This window comes from Numenius arquata, chromosome 7 (assembly GCF_964106895.1).
Source record: "Numenius arquata chromosome 7, bNumArq3.hap1.1, whole genome shotgun sequence".
Lineage (NCBI taxonomy): Eukaryota > Metazoa > Chordata > Aves > Charadriiformes > Scolopacidae > Numenius > Numenius arquata.
In genome coordinates, this window is record NC_133582.1 from 37,474,033 (window position 1) to 37,496,449 (window position 22,417).

The following is a 22,417-nucleotide window of genomic DNA, read 5'->3' on the forward strand; positions in this document are numbered from 1 at the left end:
GGACTTGTTCCAGATGATCTGCGTTAGGAAGTCAAAACCAGTTCCAGGGAAACCCAGGAAACCCCACCACGGCTGTAACTAGGAGATGCTTTCAGATGCCCCCTGGTAAAAGCAGTCGAGCCAGCGCTACAACCAAAGATCTTGCCAGTAAAAGCAGTATTCGTCATCTCAGCTTTTAGACAAAAGTGACAACAAAAAGCCAGACCAGGCAGTCTGAGCTGTACCTTGCCGACGCCGACTGTTGAGTTTCCTGAAGCAGGTGCCCTCCACGAGTCGATTGAGACGCTGCTGCTTGATCAGTTCTAAGATCTCAGGCTGAATCTTCTCTTTTAGTTCCCTTGGGAAGAGAGAAAGTAGGCACTTGTCAAATTCAACAAAGACCATCCTCTTTCCTCTGAGACAGAGGCTCACAAGATGTTTCTGCAAGGAGTTTGAAGGGGAGAGCAGTTAAAGGCAGGCCCAGGTCAGAATCTAGTCTGCTCCAGAAAAAAAAACCTTTTTCTTATAACAAAGAATGGAAGTCAGGATATCTCTGTTGTAGACATCTCCCTGCTACAACATCAGCGTATGACTCAGGCAAGTCGCTTATTTGTTCCTTACTTCTCTCATCTAAAAATAACACTTGCTATAATGCATCAACGAGGTTTTTCTGAGGCAAATAATGCTCTTTCACCGTAGGAGCACTGTGAAGCTTGTTTGAGGGACTGTCCCCTTTCCTTGCATGATGCTCTACTGGTACACTTTACTAGCACTATTATTTAGGACAATACAAGAAGGCTAAAACGCATTTTGAAACAACGATAAAAACCAGCGAGCAATGCCAATGAGATAAAATACTGACAAGCGCTGTATGCTGCTTCTTAATTCCACGCCATTCAATTAATTCATTATCATCAGAATTTTGTGGAAGACTAACCCATGACTAGGGTTTGCTCAAGGATCAGACCTTACACTTGCCCAGGTGTGCAGAAACTCACAGTGCATTTAGAAATGCAGACTGAGAGAGCTGGGGTTGTTCAGCCTGGAGAAGAGAAGGCTCCGGGGAGACCTCATAGCAGCCTTCCAATATCTTGAAGGGAGCCTACAGGAGAGCCGGAGAGGGACTCTTTGTCAGGAAGTGTAGTGACAGGACAAGGGGTAATGGTTTGAAATTGGAAGAGGGGAGATTTAGATGAGATATTAGGAGGAAATTCTTTCCTGTGAGGGGGGTGAAGCACTGGAACAGGTTGCCCAGAGAAGCTGTGGCTGCCCCATCCCTGGAGGGGTTCAAGGCCAGGCTGGATGGGGCTTTGAGCAACCTGGTCTAGTGAAGGTGTCCCTGCCCATGGCAGGGGGGTTAGAATTCAATGATCTTTAAGGTCCCTTCCAACTCTAACCATTCTATGATTCTATGAAATAATATTACATATCCTTCAGAAAATCCGTTCTCTATATCCTACTTTGATAAGAGTTCAACTTATCAAGAACTAGGCAGAAAATGTATGCACATATTTAAAGTTTGATTTCATACACCATCACATGGATTCACAGATGTCTGAATTCATCTGTTATATCCTCACTTAGATCCATTAAGAATACATAAAAGACAGGTTTAAATATTGACTCGACAGCAAGCCTAGTAAGATTAAAAAATAACTGAATGCGTAGAGGATTTATAAAAGATGAAGTTTGTCAGAACCATAATTTTGCATTGCCGTGCAAATTAGGTAATACCAAACATCATTCCGTCTGGCAGTATGTTCCAGCAATCGTCATCAAAAGGAAGCAAAGCCGTGGTAACCCACAGAGACAACAAAAATTCCTCTCTTCTTGAAAACTCAGGGAGCCCGGTCTCTGCTGATTTCCACATTCATTTGGATCCTGTCCCTTTGATCTGCCAGACCCCTGCTGAAACCACTTGAAGTCCTCTGCTGGAAAGATCAGGCCTTTAAACACGAATGCTGTCTTTCCCCCAGGTATTAACAAAATGGCTGGAGCTCCTGATGCACAACCCACTGCATATTTACAAGCTGCGAACATCTAGCTGGCCAAAAAAAAATCAAGGAAGCATTTTAACTATAGAATCAGTCCACCTTTTGGGAATGTATTACTAGTCCTTTAGGATAATTTTCGGGCACTGTTGTTTTCTCATTGGAAACTAAGTTATGAACGTGCCGAACGGTTAAAATAATTCTGTGCTTGAATGAATGTCTTGCCTTTACTGAGCTGATGGGCTTCCCCGCTCCTCAGGTAAGAGCTGGGAGCAGGCCCTGGGAACAGGGTTATAACCCAGCGGGGATTACTCAGCGGTACAGGCGGCAGCCTAAATCTCCAGCTGGGTTGGCTTCAAACACTCAAGACTGGTACAGTTTGATATGTAGGTAGTTTAATTCAGAAATTGGATGATTATCATTAAATAGGCGTTAAAGATATCACAACATCATAGTTGTAAGACACTACTGAAAAAAACAAAAACGAACAGGTCACCCAGCACGTTAACATAGAATCATAGAATCATCTGGGCCAGAAGGGACCTTCAAAGGTCATCTAGTCCGACCTTCCCACAGTCAGCAGGGACACCCCCAACTAGACCAGGTTGCCCAGGGCCTCGTCGAGCTTCACCTTGAATATCTCAAGGGAAGGGGCCTCAACCACCTCCCTGGGCAACCCGTTCCAGTGCTCCACCACCCTCAGAGTAAAGAACTTGTTCCTAATATCCAATCTAAATCTCCCCTTCTCCAACTTAAAGCCATTGCCCCTCGTCCTGTCACTGCAGGCCTTTGTAAACAGACCCTCCCCAGCCTTCCTGTAGGCCCCCCTCAGGGACTGGAAGGCCGCTATGAGGTCTCCCCGGAGCCTCCTCTTCTCCAGGCTGAACAACCCCAGCTCCCTCAGTCTGTCCTCGTAGCAGAGGTGCTCCAACCCCCTGATCATTTTTGTGGCCCTCCTCTGGACCCGCTCCATCAGGTCCATGTCCTTTCTATATTGAGGGCTCCAGACCTGCACACAGCACTCCAGGGGAGGTCTCACCAGAGCAGAGCAAAGTGGCAGAATCACCTCTCTGGATCTGCTGGCAACACTTCTCTTGATGCGGCCCAGGATGCGATTGGCCTTCTGGGCTGCGAGTGCACATTGCCTGCTCATGTCCAGCTTCTCGTCCATCAGCACCCCCAAGTCCCTTTCCTCAGGGCTGCTTTCTAATACCTCATCCCCCAGCCTGTATTGATAGCAAGGATTGTTCCGGCAAACATCTGACTGTTCGCTCTTAGTATTCCCTCTTCTGATCTCTAAAGCCTTGTCTGTCCTTTACAAACCAGAGGAAAAGAAGGACTTTTAACCAATCCAAAAATAAACAGGCAATCCTCTCGGAAGTACTTCAGTGTCTAAGGCAGAGTCCATAGGAAGAAGGGAGGTAGGAAAGAATGGACACCTTCTGCCTCATTGCTGATGTGCTGGGGTCCTTCTACACATGGGCATGTATTTGCTCTCACAGCCATGAATCATAGAATCACAGAATGGTTAGAGTTGGAAGGGACCTTAAAGATCATCCAGTTCCAACCCCCCTGCCATGGACAGGGACACCTCCACCAGACCAGGTTGCTCAAAGCCCCATCCAGCCTGGTCTTCAACACCTCCAGGGATGGCGCATCCACAGCTTCTCTGGGCAACCTGTTCCAGTGCTTCACCCCCCTCACAGGAAAGAATTTCCTCCTAATATCTAATCTAAATGTCTCCTCTTCCAATTTCAAACCATTACCCCTTGTCCTGTCACTACACTTCCTGACAAAGAGTCCCTCTCCGGCTCTCCTGTAGGCTCCCTTCAGATATTGGAAGGCTGCTATGAGGTATCCCTGGAGCCTTCTCTTCTCCAGGCTGAAGCTCAGAGGTAGTGCTCTCTTCTGTTTTGCAGCCCCTGCACTTGAACACACAGAGGTTGTGGAGACAACTCATTACTCCACAGAGAAACAGTCTTCAATGACATCTCCTAAGTCCATCCATCCATCGCCACCGTCACCTGCACTTAACGACCTCAGCAGCTCGTGCCAACACATGGTTATTCTGACTTGTGTGGCTTTCAGCTGTTTTTCAGATAGCACGACTATCAAGGTGATTCTGCCACTTAGAGCTCCTCACCCTCAAGGTGTCTGTTCCACCACTTCGAGGTGAGAGAAATGGGGCAGAACAATCAAACCACAGCAGACAGTTAAACAAAAGATGGGTTTCTTCGAATCTTTATATTTCCTTCAGAACGCCATCTGAAGGCGAAGGAGTTCAGTTCCTCAGGGTCACTGTCTAAAGACAGGAGGGTTAGACAACAAATCTCTGTACGAGAAATAGGTCCTCCTGCCTAATTTTAAAATAAAACAGGAACAATGACCGAAAGGAAGATCATAATGCAAGTATGTTTTGGGGAAATGTTATTTATTGTCCTTTAGATGACACCAGCTTAGCAGTTTGTGCCTTGCGAAGAGAGAGAACAAACTCAGAACGTCTGAGGAGACAGCGGCTTTAAAAATTCCTATTAGTTTCCCACTGTGTTCCTGTCACGTAAGAATGGCAGAAGTTAGTGGTAAGGCAGAAGGGTTGAGGGAACCACACTAATATATATGATTGCTAATTTTCTGATCTCATTGGTCTTGACACTAGAGGCAATACCGACATCAGCTCCCTGCTTTTAAAATAACAGACCTGAACTTTCAGCAAATCTAAAAATCATTAGAAATTATTTTTATTTAATTCAAATGATACTAGTTCTTCTTCAGCACCAGTTACACCTGCCCCCAGCTTTTACCTTTCCAGCTTTTAGTTAAGACTCCTTCTTGTTAGCTGTTTTCCTTCCAGGATGGGGCATATTACAGACATTTAAGTCATTACAACACAACGGAAGTGTAATCCCGGAGCTGCTTTCCCGTGTTTTGTCCTTTCATCTTCCTGGCTTGTAGCTATGCCCTCTCCTAATCACTCCGTGCATTCAGAGCAGGCATTAGTGACTCCTTCTGACATCGCAGAGAAGTTCTGCAAGATAAAAAGCTGAACAGCATCCTCATCCCTCCCTCTATTTCCCTCTACGTTGCTGATTTTCACACAAGTGTTATTTAGCAATGGCTCCCTGGCCGATATGAACTCTCCTTTGACCAGCAAGCCTCCACTTGCACGTCAGAACTTTATCCAGTATTAACTCATCTCTGTTGCCACTTAATGTGTCAAAGAGATCTCTGGTCCCCTACAGGCCCGTTATTATTTCTAGACGCCTTCTTCCACAGCCATTCAAAACAAACCAGTGCTACTTCATCGTTCTGTTGTGGCATGGCAGTTTGGATGCTCAGTAATGATCCCAGAGCCTTAGAATCATAGAATCATAGAATCATCCAGGTTGGAAGAGACCCTTGGGATCATCGAGTCCAACCATCTACCCTACTCTACAAAGTTCTCCCCTACACCATATCCCCCAACATCACATCTAAACGGCTCTTAAACACATCCAGGGATGGTGACTCAACCCCCTCCCTGGGCAGCCTGTTCCAATGCCCGACCACTCTTTCTGTGAAAAATTCTTTCCTAATGTTCAGTCTAAACCTACCCTGTTGGAGCTTGAAACCATTCTCTCTTGTTCTGTCATTAGTTACCTGTGCGAAGAGACCAGCACCAACCTCTCTACAGTGTCCTTTCAAGTAGTTGTAGAGAGTGATGAGGTCTCCCCTCAGCCTCCTCTTCCTCATACTAAACAGTCCCTTGAATCGATTCTGTTGCGCAAGACTTTTCATTTTCCCTAATCAAAACTGGAAATTGAAAAAACTTCATCTCCCGTGATAACGCCCATTTAAAAGAAACAGCTCACCCTTGCAAAACGAGGTGGTTGTAGCTACAAAGATCTAAGGCAACGCTTTGCAGCTGACGTTCAAAACCAGCCTGACTGAAGCTCATCTCGTCCAGCAGCATGGAAATTTAAAACTTCAGTGCTTCACACAACGAACAGCAGAAGAAAGACTTCTATCATGTTCAAGGCAGGAAAAAAACATCAGCTGATTGCCATATTCTCACGCAGAATTAAGCAAGGTCTGATGAATTCACATTCACCGTTGGGTGCGATCTCTTTTAGCAGATCTGCAAGCCCGTAAAACGTACAGCACAGCCACGATTGCTCTCTTCACTCCCTGGCTCGTTCCCCTGCAATGAGGCCATCACTCTGCACTTCTACCAGTCGCGCCATCTACGCAATTTGAGAGAATTCAGCACAGGGAATCAAATCAAAGGGGAAAATGAAAGAGCCGTTTCTTTCCACAGTCAAGAATAAGTGATCAGGGATGCAATCAAAATGCAAATGCATAGAGTTAAACCTGTGCAAATGCAGTTGTGATTGCTTAAACACCTTATCGATTTACTTAGCCTTTACAGCCTTTAGGCTTAGCCTTTGTCCTGAATCTGAAATGAGTCTCTGGCAATACTTCAGTTGCTTTTAACTCTGTGTGTTGGCTGTTTCACTCTTTCCATGACGGGGAAGGAGACTCTCCATCCTGTGGCAACAACTGGCCAGTGATACTGGAAATAAAGAGCTTGCAGAGGGCACCGGCAAGTTTCACGAGGTTAGGTGATGGTGCAAGAGTCTATAAATAGTTGACCTGTGTCATACTCAAACAGTTGACTCATAGGGAAAGCAGGGAAAATGAGAAGCTCTGGTGACAAGCTTAGCGGTACTGAGTGGGTTTGAACGACTAAACGTTAGAGGGGATTGGCAGGGGATTTCTGAGTAGTGTAATGATGCAAAACTGACTGGAACCATTTGTAGCCTTTTAATTGATGCATTACTATGAGTGACATGAGTTCTAATTGGGCATTAGGTCCTATCTCCAATACACTGAAAACATAAAAGCAGCATTCCCCCTTTGATCCACATTGGTATGATTAAAATTTAAGTGTGTAATTCTACTTAGCTTATGCTTCCGCTGTTGCCCTGCTGCTCCTGGAGGAATGTGTCCCCAGAGCTTGTACTTTAGATACCTCCTTTAGAAACAGATCAAAATTAAAATCCTGCTTCTGAATCTTGGAACACTCTGGTAGAAATCCTTCTCTATACCTTTGTTTTGAAAAGGAGATTTGGAAAATCACCAGCCCGTTCCACTTGAAACACGGGCGGGATCTCACGCCATTTCAGCTGGTAACCTCCGGAGTCCTCACAGTTTCTCAGCTGATCTCAAAAGGTTCCTGCTACTCTCAGCACAGCGTTCGTGCACCACAGAGTCTGCATCTGTCCCGTGCCATCAGTTCAGCCACAAGCCCAGACTCGCTCCAGAGCCAAGTAAGGCCTCCATTTTTCATGTAACAGGACAAAGTGTATTCGGAGTGTCCCGGTTTGAAGTAAAACCGAACCAATTTTGTTCTGTAATTTTACATGTTAGGTCGGCCTCCTCTAACTCTCTGAAATTAACGGCATATTGTGGAGAAAACTGCTCGTTCTCAGAATGATCAGCCCAATGTTTGTGCTCCATGCCAAGGGATGGTATGCAGGGAGGCCCTTGCTTATCCTTATTGCTGTAACAACCAAGGGCAGCCAATTTCGTTATTTGCCCCCTTAGGGGGTCAGAAACGGAAAAACATAGAGGGGTCACATCGGTGGGGAGGAGTGGACAGGAGAGGTGACCCAAACCTGACCAACTGGGGTGTTCCATCCCATCTGCCCCATGCTCAGTATAAAAGCTGAGGGATCAAAGGGTCAGCCCCTTCCTGCGATGGCTGACGTCCAGAGAGGACTCTGTCTGTTCATCTGCCTTTGATCCCAATCTGTGTGTTCCTGACTCCAGAGCTGGAATCCAGTTCCCATCCGTCGCTGAGTCCAGTCCGGGACTTCCCCAGTGCCTGCCGGTGACGTGACTGTCATCCTGGGAGCTCGATAGGGTTTTGTATATATTATATCTATTTCATTATTTTCTTCTTTATTTTTATTTTAATATTAATTCTTCATTAAAGTAGTTTAGTTCATTCTAAACCTCCTTATCTCTTTCTCTCCTCTCTCTCTCTTTTGGGGGGGGAGAGAGGAGGGGAAGGGCCATCTGTCAGTCCGGTTTTGGTAAATTCGGCCGAAACCACGACACTGAGAGACGGGAAGGAGCTACGGCAGCAATATTAGTATTTGATGCTTTGCAGTAAACAACAAGGAAATGAGAATCCCATCGGCTAACTGCCAGAAAGTAATGCCATAAACAAAGACAGTTGTACACAACATCACTCTTTTGTGGAGTCAGTGTGTACCAGCTCCTCTTCTTCTGGGCTTCTCCCTGTGCCGCTCAGAGAAGTGACCTTTTGAATTTTTATAGGCCCTTGGACAGAAGACAAAGTTGTGGTGTTTGTTGTTTGATTTTTTTTTTTCTTTTTTAAGCCTCTACCAGCACCAGAAGCAGGCTCACCGTCACGCAAAGCTAGAAAATGTCAAGCACTGTTTCAAAGAAATAAGCCACGTGAGACCCTGTAGGGATTTGCTGAATCTGGTTTAACTGAACTCAAAAGGAGAAGTTACGATTCCCAGCAGAAGAAAACATAATGCCCTTCGAGCAGACGCCGCAACACTGCTTTTGAGCACGGCTCCCTGGACAGCTTTCCTCCTTGGGTTCTCCCAGAAGGGCTCACAAACGTCATCCACACCTGTTAACCCTTCCGCGCAGAAAGGAGTGGGGAGAGGAGACGGTACTTACAGAATCGGACGAGACTGGAAATCTTCCTGGTTCATTCTTTCCGACTGGCGTATTTTCAGTATTTCTGTGTAACTGAGGTTCTGGAGCTTGCTCTTGAACTGATCCAGAGAGCTAGGCTTGGTCGTGAGCGCTCTCATTATCTGTTCTTTCACTACCTGCATCACCTGGGGTCGACAGGGAAAGAAAAAGAAAACCTGTGTTAAGGCTTTCTGCGTTTTTGTTTTAAATCTTATTCTGGCTCACAGTAAGGGTTCTAGGTACAGAAGATGATCAGGACTATGTAGTCTCAAGACAATTTCTCAGTAGCGTCACCAGAAAATAAGCCAACTTCTGACAGGGCATCACAGCTTATAGCAAAAGCTCATCCACACGCTCTAACGACAAAATTATTATTTTGGGGGGGAGGGTGTCATTTATTGCTTGGCTGTCTCCCTAGACAGCTAAATTACTACTGCTGGTTACAGGATTTCGGGTCCTGCTCTGTCCGTGGCTTGTGTCCCCATGGCAGCAGCAGCCTGGCTCTTCTGCATTCCAAGCCGATGCTCCCGTCGGGTTGGGGATGAGGACACCTGCAACACCAGACGTGTAACCGCAGAAAAAAGCTGCCAAGTCCTAAGGAGCCGACTGAGAGCGCAGATGCACAAGCCGCAGGGGCCAGCCTAACTGCCCACGAGAGAGGCTGCAGTGAGTTTTTCAGGTCTTACAGCTCTCCTGCTGGTTCTCAGAGCTGCTCTCCTGACCAGAAGGCAGTAGCACGAAGCTGCTAACTGGGGCCCATTGCTTCCCTTATTCCTTACGCTCGGAGGCAACGGGCACACGCTGAAACACAGGAGGTTCTCTCTGAGCATCAGAAAACACTTTGTCACTGTGAGGGTGACCGAGCACTGATAGAGGTTGCGCAGGGAGGTTGTGGAGTCTCCCTTCTTGGAGATGCTCAGAAGCCATCCGGACATGGTCCTGGGCCAACCGGCTCTAGGTGGCTCGAGGTTGGACTAGATGACTTCCAGAGATCCCCTTCCAACCTCAACCACCTTCTGATTCTACTAGAGCCTTACGCCGCAGACGCATCGTGACCCTACACAGGGAAGGAAAGAAATCTTGCTAAAAGAAACCATTAGTCCGGGGAGATAGAGAGAGAGAGAGAGAGATCAATTTGCCAAGGTTATTACCGGATTGCTTTTGAAGCAATGCCATAAACAAAGCAAACCAAAAAATAGGAATGAAGGATGGCTGGGCAACAGCCATCTATCTGCATATTAATTATTTTATCAGGAGAAAACTGCTGACACACAGTTAACGAAGGGGAATTACTTGGCTCTGGTTCAAATAAATACATATCACAGATTAGTGTCTGTCTCTCCGCTGTCCCAGACTCATTTCCTTGGTGCTGGTGCAAATCACACACGCTTTGAAATATTTATCTGATGCTGTGCTTAAGTTGGCTGAAAAAACAATTTATCAGACTTAGGAAGGCCCATCCCACCCAAATCCAACAGCTAAAAACCAGTAGGAAATGGTAACACCCCCCTGCTATCAAAGTGGGTGTGACAGAAATTAGCAGCTACAAAACCAGAGGGCAAAAGCTTTTCCGGCATAGTTATTTTTCCCTTATTCTTTCATCTTTACCATGCATCTTAAAGCAGAAGCTCAGCCTCTCGGAGGTTCCCTTAACCACCCTGAAAATTTCTCTTTCCACATGAATATTGCATTGCTTCACAGTTGTTGCCTCAGTCTTCTAACTCATTGCCTGCACCGTGTTTTCTATTTGTGGATCCTGAGATGTGACTCGTTTTAGCTGCATCCAGCAGGTGAAACTAAGCAATCGAAGAACTGAAGCCCATCTTCTTCCACACGACAGAGACCGCGTCCACCCCAGAGATGTACTTCAAGAGAAGGGAGATGCCTCTCACAAAGGTGTTGGCTCAGGTGGACGGCAAATGCCGTTGCCACGTTCCCACCCCCTGAATGAAGCAGCCTACCCACGCTCGCCTGGCTGCGGCCTTATTTGAAAACATCCTTGTCATTAACGTCCTGTTCTTGGTAAATCTGGCAAACCTGGCCCCGACAAAGCTGGGCTCCGCTCCGTCCCCTCCTGCAAATCTCATAGGTACGGCGCTGTGCGTTCAAGCACGTCTTCTTCGAAGGATGTGGACCTGTTGGAACGGGTCCAGCGGAGGGCCACAGAGATGTTCAGAGGGATGGAGCACCTCCCCTATGAAGACAGGCTGAGAGAGCTGGGGTTGTTCAGCCTGGAGAAGAGAAGGCTCCGGGGAGACCTCATAGCAGCCTTCCAATATCTGAAGGGAGCCTACAGGAGAGCCGGAGAGGGACTCTTTGTCAGGAAATGTAGTGACAGGACAAGGGGTAATGGTTTTAAACTGAAAGAGGGGAGATTTAGATTAGATACCAGAAAGAAATCCGTTTCTGTGAGGGTGGTGAGACACTGGAACAGGTTGCCCAGAGAAGCTGTGGATGCCCCATCCCTGGAGGGGTTCAAGGCCAGGCTGGATGGGGCTTTGAACAACCTGGTCTGGTGGGAGGTGTCCCTGCCCATGGCAGGGGGGTTGGAACTGGATGATCTCTGAGGTCCCTTCCAACTCTAACCATTCTATGATTCTATGATTTTAAAACTTAGTTTGATGATAAAAAGCAATTCCGTGCTCTGTACTCAACACCTCCATACTGTTCCTTTACAGAAGTATTTGGTCTCAGATGGTATCCCTATGCGGCCAAGTCCCTCCGAAGAGCTACTTAGCTGGTCTGCCAGTGGGAAGCAGCTTCAACCTGAAGGCCAAGCAACTGTAACTCCTGAATGCTGATGGGTCACTCTACTGGCCCCTCTAAGGTGAGTGGCATACTCCTACTGATCTCACTAGGTCTTAGTTTAACGCCTACATCAGCTCAGGAAATACGATGAAGGAAACATCCTCAAGGAATAGTGGGAAAAAATGAAGCCGACAATCCCAGCGACAAGTTGGACGTTTAAAAATATCTTCTGTCTTCCTCTTTCTGCCTTCCTGACAGTGGCTTACTAACCGCTGCTAATTCATTTTAATTTATATTTTATATATTATTAATTAGGATTGATTACTTTTAACTACCACACTAGGGCCGGGAATGGAGAAGAGGGATGAAACTGTAAACCTTTCCCGTGGAAAACGTACTCAGCTACTGGTATCTCCTCAGACTAGTCTTGGAGCCTCAGTGAACTTGGCTTAACTTCTCGCCCTCCCAGAGAACGTGACATTCAGCCTCTGGCTTCACTTCTGCTTTCTCAGGCCCGCTGAGAAGTCGCGTCAGACTACGTTATTACACGTGGTTTTACAGTCAGCCTGAATTCATTACTTCTGCAGTACCGTGCCAAAGAAGCGTGCAAAAACAGGTAGCTTAATTTGAAGGTGTAAGCCCCGTCACCGCCCACGGGGTCAAATTCCCTGCCCGTCAGAAAGCAGCAGATTATTGCAATTATCAAACAGGCAGGCATAGTATAACTGCTAAACTAACCACACCACACTGCTATATTAACTAGCATTACCGTACCACCTTGATTTTTCAATGCTAAACCAGATTTGCAAGCAAATATAGTTCTGCAATTGCTTAGGCATTCACGAAGTTCCAGTTTCATGCATTCATCCAAATATCCGTACAGATCTAATACTTTGCTCCTTACGTACAGATTTAGTTTCCTAAATTCAGGCCCTCACACTGGGGAACTCTACGAGTAGTTTTTCCCCTAAAATAAACAAGCAAATAAATAAATACTGTATTTTAGGCAGTTGCACACCTGCGGATCTTCTTTTCAGTCTGATCTCTGAACCACCCATACGAAGCAGTGTTCAACCTTGGCTGAACACCACAAAGGAGGGTTTAAGTTCAGTAGACTCGGGGCGCTGCCGTTTATGCTCAGTTGCAAAACCCTCGCATCCCTTCTCCCGTGCTCATTGTTGTGGCCAACATGCGAACAATGCAAATTCCTCTTCTTTGCTATCGATCTGGAAAGTTATTCACAGGGCGTCATCAAAGAGCTCCGTGGTTTAGAGGCTCCTCTTGCTCCTGAGACAGAAGGCAGGGAGCGCATGCCCCGGGCCCGGCATATATTGGTTAGACACCAATAGCCAGGCACCAATATTGGTTAGGGATGGACCTGCTGGAAAGCAATACTGAGGAGAAGGATCTAGGAGTCCAGGTAGATAGGAAACTTTCCATGAGCCAGCAATGTGCCCTTGTGGCCAAGAGGGCCAATGGAATCCTGGGCTGCGTAGGGAAGAGTGTGGCCAGTAGGTGGAAGGAGGTCATTCTCCCCCTCTGCTCTGCACTGGTGAGGCCACAACTGGAATACTGCATCCAGTTCTGGGCTCCCCAGTTCAAGAGAGACAGGGAACTACTGGAGAGAGTCCAGCGTAGGGCAACAAAGATGATGGAGGGATTGGAGCATCTCCCTGATGAGGAAAGGCTGAGAGAGCTGGGACTCTTTAGCCTGGAGAAGTGAAGGCTGAGGGGAGACCTTATTAATGCTTCCAAGTACCTAAAGGGTGGGTTGAAGGAGGATGGAGCCGGACTCTTTTCAGGGGTTCCCAGTGAGAGGACAAGGGGCAACGGGCACAAGCTGGAACATGGGAAGTTCCATTGAAATCTGAGGAGAAATTTCTTTCTGGTGAGGGTGGCAGAGCCCTGGAAGAGGCTGCCCAGGGAGGGTGTGGAGTCCCCTTCTCTGGAGATCTGCAAGACCCGCCTGGATGCAGTCCTGAGTGATGTGCTCTGGGCAACCCTGCTTCAGCAGGGGAGTTGGACTGGATGGTCTCTAGAGGTCCCTTCCAACTCTGACAATCCCATGATACCGTGATAAGGGGATGATCACTTGCCTTGTAATGTTTATAGCCAACACTATTTAACTAGCTGGCCAAAATGTCAAAGCTGCTGATTGCTGTGAGTCTCCTGAGCATTTGGGGATCGCTGCCAAGAACCTCTAATCTGTTCCTTTTCCAAAGCTGAGTTGCCAGCCCTTGATTACTGCTGTCTGAGAGACAGCACCAACCCTTCCTCCCTCTCTGTCTGACCTTACAATGAAATTAAAGGTATTCTCTACTCCATGTGATTGTATGTGAACGCTCTAGACAGTTGTTTTAATTAAGTTATGCTTTGCTACTCTTACTGAGAAATGAGTGTTTCAGAGGGCACATTTGCTTTAAATCATCTCCTTTTTTACCTGATGGCCTCTTGTACGGTAAGAGAATCCTGAGTTCTGCATTATGATTAAGACAGGTAAGTTCACTGAAGGCATGAAGAGAAAGACAGTAGGAAAAAAAAGAATACCTTTTTTTATTTAATCGCATAGGACCTTATCCCCCATATTTTGTATCCATCTAACGTGTCTTATATTTCTGTGGTCAGTATCACCGTAACATTAAATTATGTGTCATGTTAAGCTGGTTTAGTCCAGCTTTGTGTTCAGCTTATTTCACATCACCTCCGTCATATCACATTCTGACTACTTTGCCTTTCCAACATTTACCCCCCCCCTCCCCTTTTATTCTTCCTTCTCTCTCTTGCCGTGACAACTTTTGCCTACGCAAATAGAAGTCTCCTCCCTTTGGGATGGAGCAGAGGTCTGAACACTTGGGCTCCTCTACAACAAGAGGACAAAATAAAAGCAGAGGAGTTGGCATGTCAGAAAGAGGAATTTACCAGGACCGAACTCTACAGCATGTACAGGCCGACATCTACCATCGCCTGCAAGCTTCTGGAACAAGTCTGAGCCCTTCCACTCACCAGACACGTTATTTCCATGAACTCACAGCATCGATCTTCTCAGAAACCTCCCCCAGAAAAGCCTGAAGGGCTGGACGTTCACAACAACCCATCTGTGGAGCATCAGACGAGGTAGATGATGCTCCCATCAGGGAGATGAACCCTTCTCACAATTTCCCCACAATATCAGCATTCCTCTTGAATAAGCACGCCCTTTCACATGTAATGAGCCTCCCACAGCAGCAAGAACACGTCCAGAGACCAGGACAGAAGCCACTAAGTTGTATACCTCTAACACCTTGGGCCACACGTTACGCTGATGGCTGTGTCATCTCTACAGTCCACCTTTCTTCTGCATAGACAAGACGTAGGTATAAATCCTCAGCCCATGTTACGGTGATGCGCTTAGTTCAGTGATTTCCTAATTTGGCCCCAAATTAGCAAGTATCACAAGGCACGATTCCCCTACCTCATTGCCACGTACGATGGAAGAGCGGCCACTGGACGACACTATACCCAGAGACACCCCCCTACAACCAGACTTGAAGCATCCGAGATGGGAGGAGTTTTAAGGCTGCCTTCACTGGCTTTTCCACGTGACCATTCAAAAATCAACAAGCCAACAAAGAGAAAACCGGAGGGAAGACACCTCTTTGCAAACCGGTTTTCAAGAATTCATGCCTGGTTTCCTTCCTTATCTAAATGTTCTCAAAAAAGAAGCAGCTTGGTTTATACAGGGTGAAAAATGAAGGAGAAAACATCATTTGGTGACTGAGGTTCAGCTTCATCCTTTCAGTCACAAAGGGATTGCCTTTAGTTAAATCCACAGAGCGGGCAAAAATAAGGGTGTAGAATGAAATGGCTAAATCATTCTTAATGAACAGCGCTTACTGACAGAGGAGGCCATAAAGAACATCTAATTCTGAAGGGAGAGGAAATGACTGCAGTTTACAAGCAACCTGTCAATGCCTCTAATGAAAACTTTACATGTTTAACGTGTGCACCAGGTAATTCCAGACAATTTTTAGACTGTTCCAAAGGACAAACTGCCTTAACTAGATCAATGGTTATATTTTCAGACTACTCGGAAGAGTCATCCTGAGAGACTTCAGGGCCCTTGGAAGATAATTTAATGCTGTTTTTCCCCCCTATCTCCACTTATTACATTCTGTGAGTTCACTGCACTAGTCTCTTCATCACAGCCTGTATCAAGCCTTCACTCCACATTATTTTACAATATTAATCCAAACACGCCATACCACACAAGCAAATTTAAACTCAGTGTTGGCACAATCTACACCGTTGGCAAAAGACTCCAAAATTCCAGATATTTCTTCTCTTACAGTCTGCGTACTCTGGAATTACAAAAAAAAACCAAAAACAAACCCAGTTTTCAATTTCCTTAACTATTCCAGAGCACAAGGACAGTTACTGTAGTCAGCGATAAAGAGGCAACTCTAAGCTGTCTGGATGTACGTAGCCACAGGAATAATTAAGTTGATTCATTTTCAGGCAGCAGGATGAGAAAGCAGCTGGCAGAGGATTTAGCAGCCATAAGCTCTGATACACTTTATCTCTTCATTTTCTGCAGAATTTAAAACCCATTGTGAAAAAAAAAAAGTTTGTGTTGCTGGGGTTGGGCTTTCCTTTTTTTTTCTTTCTTTCTTTTTTTTTTAAAAACCTCTTTCGCTGAGCAGTCTGTTTCCACGTGGCATCAGTATCCATATCATTATCCACTTCAGGGATGGCCATCATTTTGGAGGAACACCTAGCACGAAAGAATGAGCACAACTGGCAGATGTGACGATGGAGCTGCGAGGTAGGAGGTGTGATAGCAGTTCCACACAAGGTCTAAAAAGGTTTAAAAGGTCTATAGCAGGTGTCGGAAACCGAAACGTTGTAGTAATAGATCTCTTCAATATGAAAGTTTGTTCCAAGCATCAGAACCCAAATAAATTGCCTGCCCTCTAGTGAGGAAAAGAGAGAAGAAAACCTGAAGGAGGTTGACCATGCATTGGATCCTGAGCTCCAGAAAATCATAGAATCATAGAATTGTCCAGGTTGGAAGGGACCTTTCAGATCATCTAGTCCAACCATCAGCCTAACTCTGATCAAAACCATCGCTAAACCATGTCTCTAAGCACTATGTCAACCCGGCTTTGAAATACCTCCAGGGATGGGGCCTCAACCACTGCCCTGGGCAGGAAGGAAAGGCTGAAGATGAAGCGAGGCCCACAATTGCTTTGTATTTCAGAGCAGTTCTTGATTTTTCCAGAGTTTTATGATCCCTTGACTCAGGTCAAGGGTGTGGGAATCACAGGTGTGGGAAACAAAATTGAAATCAAACAGTTCCTTGGAACTGATGGGCTAAGACTGTCATTAATCCAAGACTACAGTAGAGTGGACAGAAGATTCATCGCATTCTTGTAAAAAGGGAGGAACAACAGCCCCAGGGCCATGAGCAGAAAACTGGTGAGCAACCTGAAACAAAGCGCGAAAAGGAGGTTGAGAAGAAGCAAGGAAGGAGTCTGAGGAGTAACTGCATCCCAAGGAGCTGATGCAAAACAGCTCATTTCCTGGCAGAAGATTCCTCTAATAGCCTCGTCCCGCTATTAGATGCAAACATTTTTGGAAATTGTGTCCAGTGAAAATGGACAACTAATTGGCCACACTCCGTTGTATCGCATCCCTGGGATACGCTACCTCTGCAGGAAGAGCCTGTGGCCGCCCCTTGACTTGGCACTTCCCAAAGTGGCTCCCAAGATTCTGTTAAGCTGCACTGATTATCTCTGCCTTGGATACACAGATCCTGGTGGAGAAGCACTGGATAGCAGGGAGGCCGCCAAGTTCTTCAACGTTAATATTTAGCTCAATTAAAGACAGGAACAGTGGCAGAGGCTTTAGAGGAAAAAGCAGCTTGACCTTGATTGAGAAAAAGACAAAAAGCTCCCAAAAACTTCTGCTGAAGGGTAATCTGGCTAAAGGGATGGGCAAGAAGATGATTTTGACAATGAATATTAACAGAATGGAGTAGACAAAGGAAAAAAGAAAGGCAGCTAGTAAGAAGGACCTTATAAACATGGAGAAGGGACCAGAGCAGGAACTGAGGTTCAAGCAGGGAGTATCAGCAAGTGGAAGGCAGCATCTGTTGACATCTTGCAACAAAATAAATGAAAGGATGGAGAAGTTTGAAGGGAAAAAAGAGACCAACAGATACATTTCAATAGAAAATGAAGGCTGAAGAGAAAGAAGAAATAAGATTTTGGTAGAAGACCAGTTAAAAGGAAATAGGAAAAGAAAGGGTAAAGTATGAGGAGAAATGATATATTTATTAAAGAACTATGGCTCAGCAAGCAGCTGACTGAAGGAAAACCTCCCTTAAGGACCGGCCTGAGGAAGTTGAGGGTAAAATTGATAGTAATAGAACGAGAAGGTAACAGCAGTCCTTTATGTACTTGAAATGCATGTGAATTTAGAATCATCATCAAAAAACATGTAAACGTTGTGCATAATATTTTCAACCGGTTTGGTAAAAGACAACATGAAAGCAGCCCACTGGTCGCTTGCAGGGCTAACACCAGACCCTACCCTAAAATCCAAGGGGTCTATTCAAAAACAATTCAAAACAATTCAAAACACACAAGTCAAATGCCACTCATTTGGGGTGCGTCCCGGGTTGAGCGACACAGGACTGACTTTCCTTCTAATGCTGGGGGAAAACTGCACTTTGAAAAGACTCTAGTGGCTCAATTAATGAAAATATTTACTTTATAGACAGCTCTGCTCTGTGGGATTCAAGGTCTCGGTGTTTTTGAGCCTTGCCAGGTGCGGGGACAAGGAGGAGCGAGACCCGGGCACTTGACCCAAGCTGCCAACAGGATTATTTCATACCATGAACGTCACATCCAATATAAATTAGAAAAGTTTGTTGCGTAGCTCTCTCTCCCTTGATGATGGTGGTCCAAAGAACTCCTTGCCCCCGTGCCAGACCCCTGAACCCTTCCCTTCCTCCCAAAGCCATTGGGCTCGTAGTGTCCCACATCTGTTGTCCCTGCTGGGAGTGCACAGCTTCCTGCTGATGGAATGGGCTGAGTATCATCCTTGTATATCTGATATTAGTATTGGGATTAATACCGGTTCTCTAGTATTACTGTTAATTATTCAGTGTTATCCTATTAAATCTATTTATATACCAATCCTCGTGTTTCGTGGCTTTCCCAGATTCCCCTTTCCGGGTGGGGAGGGGTCACCGGGTGCTAGAATAATTGTCTGAACCCACAAATTGTTATGGGTTTTCTCAAACCATGACAGGGTGTATCGGGCTGAAACAAGAATGACCGACAGACAGGAAACCTCCTCCCCACATTTAACATTTGCAGAATACTATTTGCATCAGAAATAAGGAATAAATTTTCGTTCCTGTTTGTGCTTTTTGCCTCGAGGTAAGCAAAGCAAGAAATAAGTGCTGTGTGACAAAGCTTTTCTGCCCCAGTAAAATGATGTGCAAAGTTAATATGACAGTTTTGGTAAACTTCCTCGTTAGTTAATTGAAGTCTTAGGTCAGCCAATATTACATTATTTCCCCCAATGTCTGACAACCTCCTCTGGCAAAATAAAACATGGAGAAAATCATTTGTGGGTGGCATTTAATCCAGGGCTTTTCGCAGACAAAATGTACTGATCTTCTCGAACAAAATGTTAAGTGAGGGGAGGGGGAAAAATGAGGAGATATTTGTGTCCTTAGTCATATACCAATGTAATAATTAACACCTCAAATAACACGCTCGTGAATTCTAAAGGAAAAATAATAAAAGAGTTACCCACGATTAGGAACGTACATTTGGGTGCTGCTTCCCTTAAAATACACAACGATATTAAATGGCATACGCTAAATGAAAATTAACACACTGGAAAACGGCTGGTTCTACAGAAGGAAAGTAAGGACAAGATTCTCATAGGTAGCTCTTCCCATAGGAAAAAATCAAAGAACTCAAGTTCTGAGTATTAATAATGAATAAAAAAATGACTCTTTGAATGGGCAGAAAAACAGGAAAAGTGGGAGACCAAATTTTTTAAAAAAGAAGAACTGAAGGGGCTGGAAACATTGATGTGATAAATGGATAGAAGTGTAAGAACAACACTTTGCATTACAGCTTCACATCTCCCTATCTCCTTTAGCTGAGATAAAAACAAAATAAAGGTGTGGAGATCTCCAGGCTCTTTACCAGTGCAAACCACTGTGTTGAGGTCTCTCCTGTCTGAGGTATGAATGGCTACATGGAATTGCACGTAGTCCAAGCCTGCCACTGTCCTTGCTTGCATTGTCCCCTTCCTTGTCTCCAGTCAACTCCAGGGACTCTCCAGCTCCACCTCTAAATGGAAGGGGAGCCAGTGCACCAGGTTCCTGTCTTTGTAATACCAAGAGAAATGGAGATCCCTCGTCATCCAGGCAAACCACAAGGACACCAGCCAGCACAAAGCACCAGGCAACATGGGGACAGCTTTTCTACCTTCTCCCAAACCCAACAAACCCTGGAAGTCCATCTACTGTATCTCTGATGAACTCCACTTGAGTAGCAAATTCTGCAGCTCTATCACCTACTTACTTCCTTAATTCTGACAGGCATCTTAATAAAAGATTCCAGCGAGTCCAAAAGTTGGCCAACAACTCAAACAGTAAAATTCCTCATTTTGGGTGTTTAAAGTGCTATCTCACATTTTATCTGTTATCAACATGCACAAAGGAAAAGAAAATGATGTGTAGAAGTTGGAACCTTCGGCCTTTTTTTTTTTTTTTCCTGGACTTTAGTTAAATGGCAAAACTTTCAGAATTTCTACCTAACAAAAATCACCAGAAATACTGAGAATGTGGTTTTGGATTCAGTTCTCCGAAACTGAGAACTAGATGATGCACTCGGGTTTTCCTGATGAACGGGGAAGCCAAATGTTCAGTACACTGGTGTTGGACTATTTCATTCCACCCAGTTATTTGCACATCCTTCCAGTTGTGGTCAATTATTGGGCTGAACATCAAGGAATCACGCAAAAAGGCAGTCGCGCAGATCTACTGTTCCTCCGAATGAACTTACATGTTGTTATGCATCACAATTTATAACAAATAAACGAATAATTTATAGGTAAACCCTTGTTTTCCCATTCATGTCACTGAAGAAAGCAGCGAGCTGAAAAACATGTCTACAGAACAGCAATTTTTTAGCACATCTTATATTAATAACCGCCTCAAGTGATAGTTGCATTGATATGAGAGAGTCCGGTCAGCGCCACAAGAATAAAAATAGTCGCAGGAATTAACTGAATGATTCACAAAAATACACGAAGCAATGAAAAGATTAAATCCATCGTGACTTGTTAGATGCTAGCTATAAAAATCATTCTGTAAATCTGGAGCTCGCAAATTACCGACTTGACAGATCGTAATAAGTGCTGTCAGGGCTATTACAAACCAAGATCTGCTTGGAACTGCCAAACATACACAAAACGTCCATGTCTAAGAAAAAGGAAAAAAAAATGTTTTCCTTGCCATTTTAAAATGTTCTGAAATTACTGAATAATACCTTTGGAAAATTCTGAATTTGTGCAGTCTAGCCCAACGAGATCTTTGCCTCAGGTTAAGCTAAATCGTTACTAGGCTGGTCCCATAAATAAATGCAATGCGTATTATTTTTCTCCTTGAGTTGTGGCATGTAACTGAGCATATAAGGAATCAACCAGACTATTCTTAGAAGAAGAAAAAGCACAGATGAGATGTTTTGCCGTATCTCATTCTAAAAACTGCAGTAGGACAGTTTACGGCTTCAGAGACCTATATTTTTGATTGCTGCAAATAAGCAGTCTTCTCTCCCTCAGATCAAAGGGAAGCTTTTTGGGGCATCTATATGCAGTACAGGAAAATAAACTACTCCCTAGAATAGGCAGCAGTCATTTATCTGACACCAACACCAACAATTCAAAAGCATTCAATCACCTCGTTTTGATTACGAACCTGATCTGCTAGCCAATTACAGAATCACAGAATATTTTTGGTTGGATGGGACCTTTGAGATCATGGAGTCCAACCAACAACAACAACAAAAAACACCACCAAAAACAACAACAAAAAAAACCCCAAAAAATCCCAGAACACCAAACACCAAAACCAAACCAAAACAAATGCCCACACCCACACCCCACACCCACCCACAGACAGACACAAACCAACAATCTCGGGCACTAGAGCATGCCCTGAAGAGCCACATCCACACGCTTCTTAAATACCTCCAGGGATGGCGACTCCACCACCTCCCTGGGCAGGCTGTTCCAGGGCCTGACCACCCTCTCAGTAAAGTCATTCTTCCCGATATCTAATCTAAACCTCCCCTGCCCCAACTTCAGACCATTCCCTCTGCTCCTGTCATTATTCCCTTGGGAGAAGAGGCCAACACCCACCTCTCTACACCCTCCTTTCAGGGAGTTGTAGAGGGCAATGAGGTCCCCCCTCAGCCTCCTCTTCTCCAAACTAAACATGCCCAGTTCCCTCAGCCTCTCCTCCTATGACTTGTTCAATCAGGAATAGAACAAACCAATCAGGTTACCCAATCCTTAGCTTCAGGAACAGGATACCCTTCCACAAGCCCAGGGCAAGCCATCTACAGGTAGATGAAATCTTAACTGGGGACATATCAGTGATCATCAGACCTGTGTAAACTGGTCCCACTGCTCCATCCCCTTCACTACGAGTATAGAAAGCACCCGAAAAAACACACACTTTTGTCCTCTAGTGAATAATATGCCAATACCACGTTCTCAGTTTTGCTTTTTTTCCTCCTGCTCCTCATATTAAGCCAGTTAAATCAAATGGAAGTTTTCTCACAGAAGGATTAAGACAAGATTGCAGTATTTGGTTTCAAATTTACTTCCCGCTATCGATTTGAAACTACCAATGGCATACACAGGAACACACACATCTCCAGAAACACATTGATCCTGCCTAGGAGGGTAAACAA

The 22,417-nt window shown here is 45.1% G+C and overlaps 1 protein-coding gene across 1 annotated transcript in view; it reads right to left on the reverse strand.

The window, feature by feature from the left end:
- ELMO1 (engulfment and cell motility 1) overlaps window positions 1-22,417 on the reverse strand; it is a 372,947-nt gene that overhangs the window by 29,144 nt on the left and 321,386 nt on the right. Inside the window, exons 18-19 of the mRNA XM_074150416.1 lie at window positions 8,667-8,830; window positions 225-337 (exon numbers count right to left, since the gene is read on the reverse strand). Of these exons, the coding sequence (XP_074006517.1) occupies window positions 225-337; window positions 8,667-8,830 (277 nt within the window). The remainder of the gene's footprint in view (window positions 1-224; window positions 338-8,666; window positions 8,831-22,417) is intronic.